The following is a 10,317-nucleotide window of genomic DNA, read 5'->3' as shown; positions in this document are numbered from 1 at the left end:
CATTTCAGACATTCATTTTACATTTATGTTGAGTTTGTTCTGAACATTTCCATATAAAATACTTGGGTATTATGTTATATGCAAGTACCCTTAAAAAGTGAATTTACAAGTATGTAAAATCCAGAAAATAGCCTTAGACCTCAGAGGGTTAAATAAGTCGATAGACGTGAGTGTGTGAGCTGTAAACCTTCATTCATACAGTTTATGGTCTCAGTCTCTAGTTTCAGGTCTTCTTCATTACAGAATGCCGTCCATTTAATAAATTATGGTCCCAATTAAAGTAAAAAAGATCAATAAGCAGCTGATGCTTTAGGGAGGGGCTACACGACCACCTGTCAATCAGGATACGTGTAAAAAGAGTTTTATGTGTATCCACAGCAGTGTGGACATTAAAAAAGCTGTGGTGTGTTTGGGTGTTGTCTGTTTTAAAGTCTCAGGACTTTGACCCTCTCACTGTTTCTTCACTTTACTGGAACATTTGGTCGCTGGAAATACAGAGTTCAGTTGCACTTTGCGAAACCGAACTACAGTAGTTAGCACTAATCTAGGGAATATTGCCCAATATGTCGTCATCAAAGTAAGGAGACACTATTCGTGATGACACCCCTAATGCCAGTCTGATCAGAAATCCCTGATGCCTTATTAGAACTACACCCCTCTCCCTCTCTCTCTGGCCATCTCTGTGCATTGGCCCAGCTCTGAACTGGCCCCCTCCCTTTTCTACTTTCTTGACCCTTTGCACGTTGAGAGAAACTCAAACTCATTGAAGAGTGAAGGAAAGGAACACCTTGTAAGACAAATTTATGAAAGACATACAGACACTGTCAAAAATGAACCAGTTTGGCTCAAAAGGAACAAAAAGACTTCTCCCCCTCTCTATTTCCTGAGAGACAAGTCAAGGAAACCCCCAACAACAATACTTTTTATGACCCTGAGCACAGCTCACAGAATTCCTAATCTTATCTGATAAGAAGACCAGAGACTGATTCTTAGTATGTTCTTAAAAACAACTATTAAAAGTGTAAACTGTTATGTGTATTTTATTAATCTGTAAAAATATTTTGTGTTGTTTGAAACGACTCTGATAGTTCTAATTGACATCAGCTAAGGATTATATTTGATCATGCTGTATATTATCATATAAGATGTTATTTTAACACATTATCAAAATATATGAAGTCACTATTACAAAATTATTATTTTAATGAATGTGTCGATGTATTTGTGTCACTGACAACCTCTTCCACAGGATCATGAACTTAGAGAAAGTTCACATTATGTGTTACTTTTGCTTATTCACTGTTCCATTCATACATCTGGTCGGATCTCTTTCTTTGGAAACAAGTTTCTCCTAGTTTAAGTGTGAAAATTATTGCATCTCATTATCTCAGGCCACACTTTGGAACAGGACTTAAGGAGCAGATCCAAGCTGCCTCCTCAGTCTGTTTTTTTGTCTTACCGTGCATTCACACCAAGCGCAATGGAGGCGATTAAATCACCCGGAACGCAAGTACCCCGTTGCTTGCTCACATTTGTCACATTTTTATCATTGCTTCATTCGCGTCCATCTCATGTAGCAGCCAAGGCAGCAGGGGCGGAGTGGGACACAAAAATCCACTGGGACAATTCTGACTGCAGCGGCCCACAACGGGCCCAACCCATCCCCACCACCAGGACAGGGAGGTGTCTCTGTGTGTGTGTGTGTGTGTGTGTGTGTGTGTGTGTGTGTGTGTGTGTGTGTGTGTGTGTGTGTGTGTGTGTGTGTGTGTGTGTGTGTGTGTGTGTGTGTGTGTGTGTGTGTGTGTAAAACTTGCGGCGCAGACCATGATATGACAACACCGCCCCACTGAGGAGGAACTATGAGGAACTCAGCTCAAATGTTTTGCTAATTCTCAACAATGTCAAAGCTTGAGCTAACCGTTTTTTCTGTCCACTCAACTTTATCACTAGTTGACGCCTGGTTGTTTCGGAATAAATCCGTAATTTTTGACCATTTTTGATGCACTCTCCTCCAGCATCTGCTTCTTCTTCATTCTGGCCTTTTCAGCCCCTCCTTTCTCCTTTCTCTTCTTGCCCTCCATCAGGTGTAACTGAGCAAATCCGATTCCTTTTCCACTGTAAGAAAATCCATTGCTTCAACCTTGCCCGCATTCTCTCTGTCTGACAGCCGCTCATTCAACCCCATTCGTTCATTGGATAAACGCGGAGCGATCATTGGAGTGATACGCAGTTCCCATTTCCAATGAGGCTTTGCTCCAACCATTCTACATTAATTTATGAACCAAAAAAACAAATTCAATCGCCATTTTATATTTGTGGTTATGAAAGTTATGTAATGTCGGAATAGAAAGAATTAAATCAAGATAGGAGGCTAAACAAAAATCAGAGAGTAAGTGTGACACTGTAGCAACCATGAGTGAGTTGTAGAGACACAACAAGTGTTATATATAGTGGTTGGACTAATCTTTGGTTTATAGAGATTGCTGAGACTTTCACAGGAACGTGCTTGAATGTGAAGAGTTTTAACTCAATGGGCCGGCCATGAACATCACACAGCTGTGCAGGGCAGTCTGCCGGCCGGTTAACTTGAGCTTAGTGGCCACCGGCCGACCGGGAAATCTCCCGGTTGTCCCGATGGCCACTCCGCCCCTGCAAGGCGGCTAGCTATCAGCTCAGCCTACTCTGCTGTTGTGCTAAATGGAAGTGAGGCTAGTGCTAACCAGTGACGTGCAGTCAGGGGAGGCAGGGGAGGCTGTGCCTCCCCTGGCATCATGAGAGGAAAAAGAAACTAAATAATAAAATAACACAAGTATTAATATTTGTCCTCTGGACTATGATTTTGGTGTGGTTCTTAATGTATTTTGACCGTTTTTATAGTAAAAATCGCAGAAAATTCTGTATTTCCTGCTTAAATAAACGGAGTCTCTTCGGAGACGAGAGGTGAGGCACGGACAGCCGAGCCTCCCTCCAGATTGCGCAATCACTCACAAACTGGATTGAGCGCGTGCAAACGGCGCGTGCTTGTTCCCATTTCTGTGTATGTTTCCAATATAATGGTTGAGGACACTTTTATGTAATAAAAGTATACGTCTTCTTTGCCATGGTGTTCAGTAATGTATTTTACGTATGTGTGTAATATGTACATCTTATTGATGTGACATAAATCCACAGGGAAAATGCTGCCTTGAGGCAGGCAGTATCTCTGACTCAAGGAAGGAGGGGTTGGTGAGCAGCCTTATAGCCTGCATCCAGCCAGGTTACAGTGAACTCTAACCTGTGGGCAAAAAGTAAAGTGTGCTGTGCGACGCTGTAGAGCTTAGCGACAAGCTGTCATTTCTCGCCCTGAAAATGGAGGATTTGATTTCTAAACTAAGACATTTTTCAATGCTGCACTTTCAGTCAAAGCAAGAAGTCATTTATAAGTAAAGGTGAGATATACTACAATATACAGTGGCACTGGTGTTTTAAAATGGTTTTCAGCATCCAATTCGCTCCTATTCTCTCATCCTATCCTATTGGCATCCTACCGTATGTTTGTAAATCTGACTTTTGAGTCAGTGCCTCCCCAACCCCAACCCTCACTGCACGTCACTGGTGCTAACAGGGATCTGAATGCTTTTAAAAGAAAAGAAATGAGCTCTGAGATGAAGTGTGTGGCTCTAAAAAGAGCTGTAGTGTTGTGGTAAGATCAAGCCGTTAGTGATTTAACCTCTGAAGCTGTACAGGCTGCTGCCCGGTGACAGCTTTCTTCTTCTTCTTCTGGGTTTGCGGCAGACTAGATGCCTGTTGCTGCCATCCACAGTCCATAGTTATATCCATTATATTTTATACAAAGGAACAGTCTGGTTTCACCCAAGGACTGCAACAATAGCGGCTTTGGTGAGCCCAGTGAGCCCCTGGATGTTTCACGGAGAACTTCGATGACGCTTACTGCAATATCAATGCTGATTGGCTGTCGCGGCACAGCTTCACGCGATGCCACTCGAAAAGTTCAAATTTATCAACTTCAAGCAACACAGGCGATAAGACGCGATAGATGCATCATCACTGCATCGCTCTTATCACTCAGAATGCGTCGCCTGAAGCGACATCGCGTGTCATCGTGTCATTTACATTGATTTTGAAGGGCAGCTTGACACTTTCATCGCCTCCATCGCTTTTGGTGTGAATGCACGGTTAGGTTCCGTCTTAGTCTTGATAGTCTCTTACTCTTCGACTAGTCTCTGTCTTTAGTTTTTGGCTTCTGTGTCTTTTTAGTCTTGTCTCGTTTTCTCCATTGTACAGTCTTTTATTTTGTAACATCTAGTTTAAGTTTGTCTTTGTCTTTTACAAGTAACTTTCTGCCTGACTTTGTTTCAAAGAAGTTAAGTGTGTTATTTGATATATAACATTTAATTAACCAGTCAAACATCATTTCAGGTAAATTAAGCTTTAGTCAACAGTGCAAAGTTACCTTTTAAAGTTTATATCAAAATCCAGTATTCAACATGAGCTTGCAAGAAGAGACCAACTCTCATCCACTTAACTCAAGCTATCCCTGTTGAAGAAGCCATACAGACTTTTTGACTTAAAAGATGAAGATTTAGGGTTAACAACAAAAGTAATCTTTGATGATGAACACTCATTGCAACGGTGAAGCGTCCCCTATCGAGAGACTGTCGCATCTGACGAAGCCTCTGACGACATGTACTGCCAGCCCTGCACCTCGGGAGAGACCCGGTATTCTAGTCTGGAAACTACTCTGGAGCTGTGAAATGCATCTCCTTCCTCTTGGACTTCTCTCTTCACAGCTGAGTTCGACCCTCATTACAGCCATTTCATTGTAGTGAGAGCATTTTCTGAAACGTGAGCTGACTGTATAAAATGAGCTGTTGTGACCTGTAGGATAACCACAGCCTCATGAAACTTTACAACCACAAACTAGAGACCTAAGGCAATATGTTGGTAAATATGTCATGTCATATGTTGACTAACATCGTGATTGTAAGGATATCTGGGTAGAATATAAAACTGGATTCATTAGCTTTAGCATGTCATGCACCCATATACTACGTAAACTACAACCTGACTGAAAGTCTTTGCACTATTTATTGACATCTGGCTTCCTGTCTGCTGTAAGCTTACTGTATAAATGGGCAGAAGGAGTATGTTCTACTTCTTCAGTCTATGACTGCATTCTAGAAGTGACTTTGATTTGAAATGATCCACAGGCAGATCAAAAGTTCCTCCTGTTCTGATGGTGACCTTTCCTATCTTACTGGAGTACCCCTTTAACAGTTTGTGCTACTTTGTGAAAGACTGCTACTCTGTGAAACTAATTTCAGAGAAAATAAAAATCAATATAAAAACATACAGTAATTCAAAGCGGTAAGTAGGCTCTGGAAATATCCCTCCCATATGGTGATGTCATTTCCCAAGAGAAATGATTGGTCAGTTGGCAGTGCTTTATACAGTTTCATCTGTTATCTAGAACATAACCTTGCTCCTGAACAGGCTAGGTGTGCAGCATAAGTTACCATGGCAATGTACACTGGTAAGAAGTAGAGTACCATCGTTTGACAGATGGAAAACCTAGGGTTAACCTTGAAATTACCTCACTAACCACACATTCTGCTTCGTAATAGACCTCAGGTCTCCAGCAGGCAGCAGTTTTGTGAGGCAAAGCTCTAGAAACCCACTGCACACAGCAGCAGACAGCAGACGGACGATTAGAGACTAGCTGGGAAACACAGTGGAGTATTTCGATATTTTCCCCCAGGAGTTGGTAGAGACTAAATCAGTGAGTGAATACTGGACTTCAGGTAGACACAATAACCAAGCCAAATGAATGCTGCTGTTGCCCTGTGTCAACTGTATGTTTACATTAGGCAACAGTTGATATAGCTATAGCAAATAACAGCTTTATATAGTGTTAATACTGTACGCAAATGTTGTGTTAGCAGTGTGTTCTGCTGCCCCCAAGTGGCCAAAATTGATTAATACTGCTATAAAATGTGTGTGCGTGTGTGTGAAAAACTATAACATAATGAAAAGATAAAATCATGCAAAAACGTTTTATTTGTAATCCAAATTACACATATACAAGGATCCAGGATATTAGCATGTCATTTTCAGAGACCACAGCCATAAGAACAACAAGAGAAAAAATACAATCTGTACATATTTCAGTTTACAGTGAGTAGCCAGTTGAGTACCAGAGAACACTAAGGCAAATCATCAGCGGACAAAATAAACATTGCCTTTTTTTGTATTTAACCCCGCACAGCAAAGTATCCAGAAGTCTCTTTGCTACAAAAGAAGGACTGATGTCTCCCCGTATTAGCAATCAGCTGCATAAGATACATTGTGATAAAAGCAAAACAAAAACAGAAGGTATCTATTAAAGCCTAGCATTTTTGTACATGTCTTCTCACTAGCTTTGGAACACCAAACTGGCAAAAATATGCAGCTCCTTTGTATAGCTCTGGGTTTGACCAATGTCTGCTTGAAACCGACGACAACACTGTCAAAGGAAAACATGCTATTGTCATACAGCCTGACCATGATGTAGCACTGCTCTTGACTATGATGCTGAAATATAAAAACAGTTCATCCCCTTCATAGCAGTTTCCCCATTCATTTTAAATGTACAGAAAACTAAAAACTGTGAGTTTTAATATTCAGAGCAGAAGATATTCACACTGAATCAAAGTAATAGCTCCACCAGAGTGTAGCCTCGTGAGACCATCCTGATCTCTGAGCTCCATTGTATTTTACTCTCAGATCAGTCTGGGAACGTGCGGCAAAGAAAATTTGGAGAAGTTTGAACTAATCAGCGTTGGTTTTGAGTCGGGTTGAAGTGTGACGAAACGAGATGTGATTGTTCCGTGTAAACAACATGGAAGCTTCTGCAGATGAGATGAGCGCAGCTATGGAGCAAGCCGCTACGCAAACGCTTTTTTCTCTGGATCCTTCTGTTGAATATGGGCCGAGCACCTGGAATTGGGCCTTTGATCCGTAAATTCATGTTACATGAACGGAAAATATCCTTTGCCCACATGTTGTTTACTTTCTGAGCTTTGCCTCGGCGCTGTTAGTACGTCATACGCTTTGTTGACTTTTTTACTGCAGAAACAGACCTGGGACCAATTCATCTGTCAATCTTGAAATCTTTCCAAAACCAGCTGTTATAATCAGAGTCATCTTATATTTGGGCCAGTACAGTAATATGAACAAAATGTGTACTCACATTGATATTGTGCTTGTTACCTACTGATACAGTCCCTGTGGCAAATATGAAGAGTTACATTTTTTGGTGAACATGACGCATAAGCTGGTTTATTCTTCAGTTGTATTGACTGTATGAGAAGCAGGCATGCAAACCTAACATGGATTTGTTGTCTTTTTATTTTATCCGCATGTCATATAAGGTTGGGTGACTGGATCAATATATCAGCTATAGGGGGTGGCTGAGAATATTGGCTGTTGTAGTTTTTCGGGTGGATTTTTCAGCCATTGTTATCATTTAAATTAATCGCTAATTAGCTAATTTACTGAACTGCCAGCTGACAGCTGCTCATCAGATAGTTTTTTTAGTTTCTGCTCAGTTTGAATCAAGTGTGTTTTGATGAGTTAACAAAATATCTTAGTTCAGTTAAAGAAAAACTTGATTTGAGAAGGTTATTTTATCTGTCTTTCCTTGACTGTTTGTTAGTTAATTTTGCTTATTTATTAATGTAGTGAACTCGCTGCTCAAATATCTCCCAGCTGAAAGAGAGTAGCCACCGCCTGCGCACACACACTTGGGGAATATCAGCACTCGCCGGTTGCTGCACTGACAGTGGCCGATCTGAACATTTGTACATATCCCCCAAACCTTATTGCAAAAGCAAGTGTCTGGACTGGTGAGAAACAGAGCTACATTTTTAGCGGTTATTTTGCTTTGCACAGTACATCACATGAATTACTAGATATAAAAAAATGTGATTCTACATTTGCAGTATCATTTGTTTTATACAAGTGGAATTTTCAGCTTTGGATTTTTGCTCCAGGGACCATAAATGCCAGATATGGTCACAAAAACTTGATTTCGACCAAACTGTTGGATGGACTTTTCTGCTAACATGACAAAAATGGCTCAAAATAAAAAAGCCACATATACAACTGCTCCACTGCAATAAGTAAATAAATGCAGTATCATCAACTTCCTGAAATGTATACCTGTTTCACACATTCCAATGACTACTCCCAACCAACTCCAGAGGCTTAGAGTAGTAATTTTAAACAGAGTCACTACTCACTTTATATTCTGTTAACAACAAACATATTCATCTGTAAGTACAAAATCATTTCATTACTGTTTTCTTCAATTGTCATGTATTTGTCATTTCATAGATCTTTTTTTTCAGATTTAGTTTTCTTTACCGCTGGCCTTGATCCTTTTTTGATGTTTTTCTCTCTCTTTCTTTCATCTGCACAAAAATATAAAAGGAAATTAAAATATCCTCACTGTGTCCTTTCACCGCTTTGCCATTCTGTTAATAAGCTAAACTACATTCCATCAAAAGTTCCCATTTGTGAATGCGCAGCAAGGACATAACCACAATATTTAAACTACACTACAAATAACAAATCCTGCTTGTAAAACCTCCCATATTCAGATTTGTCATTTAAATTAATTGTGGCACTAAATGTCCTCATTGAGTGTTAAAGGCCAGGAAAGGCAGCCGTTCTTTGTAGCAATTCAATCAAAGCTGTGACATGATGTGATGCTGATGATCAAGTGGGAGCAAAGAGGGGACATCTAAGCTTCAGTGATCAGTAAAGCATTGTGAGCAGCCTAAATATGCATATTTGACTAAGCTAACCTCGGGTGGAAAAAGAAAAGCTGTAAGACCCAGAGCCGTACAGTAAAGTCATGTTTTTGCTGGTAGGATCATCCAAATAGGCTTGCCCTTCAGTGTCCATCCAGTATGTCTCTGTGGAAATGACTCACACACACTCTCACACACATACAGGTAATGAGGTGGAATCCAAACACACACACACACAATCATTATCATGGCAAAGTGCTCCTCCAGTTGCCCTTGCAAAGCACCGGGAGCTTGAAAGCAACGTATAGAATCAAGACAGAACACAATCAAAAGAATGTACAAAAAGGCACATTTGACCCCAGTGCTCCTATACTGTGAGATTCAAGTGTAAATGAGCGTCTGTAGCATGGCTGTTGTAGCTCTTTCCCAGCATAGAGACAACATCCCCTCTGAGCGCACTGTTCTGGCTGCTCACATTTGTTAGCATAGGGGCTAACGCTCAGATAATAATGTCCATTAGCCTGCATTGCTTGGCCAGGAGTCAAAATGGTCCCTAGTGTCATCAACTGTCGTCAAGAGGCAGCGAGTCTCTTTACAAGCTGTCCCGTAGTAATACAGAAGTGCCGATCCATACCACATGTTTACCCCATATCCTCTTCCCTTGACCCCACCAACCCCACCTTAGCCTTGGAGTAAGAGTGGGGTGGGGAGGGTGGTTGTTGTAGGCGGGGGATGAGGATGCTAGTCGTCCCCTCCACCGTACAGGTCGGCTAGCTTGCGGAAGCGTGGCCCCCAGTCGCCCAGGTAGTCATAGTCCTGGTCTCCGCAGCTTGAGGAGGAGTGCAGGGAGCTGAGGGAGCCAGCAGTGGAGCCACTGCCCTCATAGTCAAACACCAGCAGGGAGTCGTACGGGGGAGCAGTGGGGTCGTTATCAGCTGCCTTCAGGCCCTGGAGAGAAAAATAGAGGAGACGGGAAGGTGAGCAATTATTGTATGCCAACCAGTCAAGTTGCAGTTTACATCCATGTCTTTCAGACAGACCACAGACTGCCTATAATGATGGACGGCCAAAATATCAGGATTGCCCACTGGTGGTTGGCTGAAGTAAAGGTCATAATGTCTGCTCCATGTTAGTGGATGGAACTAAATACTCAAAAGTACACACCATTTTTCCCTAAAATGGTTTGTGTCAATGTACAGTAGGTAGTTTGTATCACACTGATGTTTGTTTAAAAGTTATTATTAAATTATTAAATTATTTGATGCTATAAAAACAGAGTGAAACATCATGATTGACCGCTGTGATTGACTCACAAATGGTCAGGCAGTTGTATGTGCTGGACTTTGATGATGAGACTCTGAACAGACTCTGACGCCACAGACTGTATAAAAAATGGACGTAGCATCTCTGTCAAGGTCCGTTCTCTCAACTTGATCCATTCATATTCGCCTCTGGGAGCTGCCATCTTGTCAGACTTTGACTCCACCTCCTCTTACCAAAAAACGGCATTGATGTGACGTTGGTT

General features: G+C 41.4%; 1 protein-coding gene across 1 annotated transcript in view; it reads right to left on the bottom strand.

Moving 5' to 3' along the window:
* Positions 1 to 6,099: 6,099 nt before the first annotated feature.
* LOC310965968 (cadherin-2-like) overlaps positions 6,100 to 10,317 on the bottom strand; it is a 145,009-nt gene continuing 140,791 nt past the window's right edge. Inside the window, exon 16 of the mRNA XM_083939734.1 lies at positions 6,100 to 9,740. Within this exon, the coding sequence (XP_083795860.1) occupies positions 9,534 to 9,740 (207 nt within the window). The 3' untranslated portion in view covers positions 6,100 to 9,533. The remainder of the gene's footprint in view (positions 9,741 to 10,317) is intronic.

The sequence above is a fragment of the Echiichthys vipera genome (genome assembly GCF_963691815.1).
Source record: "Echiichthys vipera genome assembly, chromosome: 3".
In the NCBI taxonomy this organism is placed as follows: domain Eukaryota; kingdom Metazoa; phylum Chordata; class Actinopteri; order Perciformes; family Trachinidae; genus Echiichthys; species Echiichthys vipera.
Note: the sequence above shows the minus strand (reverse complement) of the source record. Positions and strands in the feature narration are given on the sequence as shown.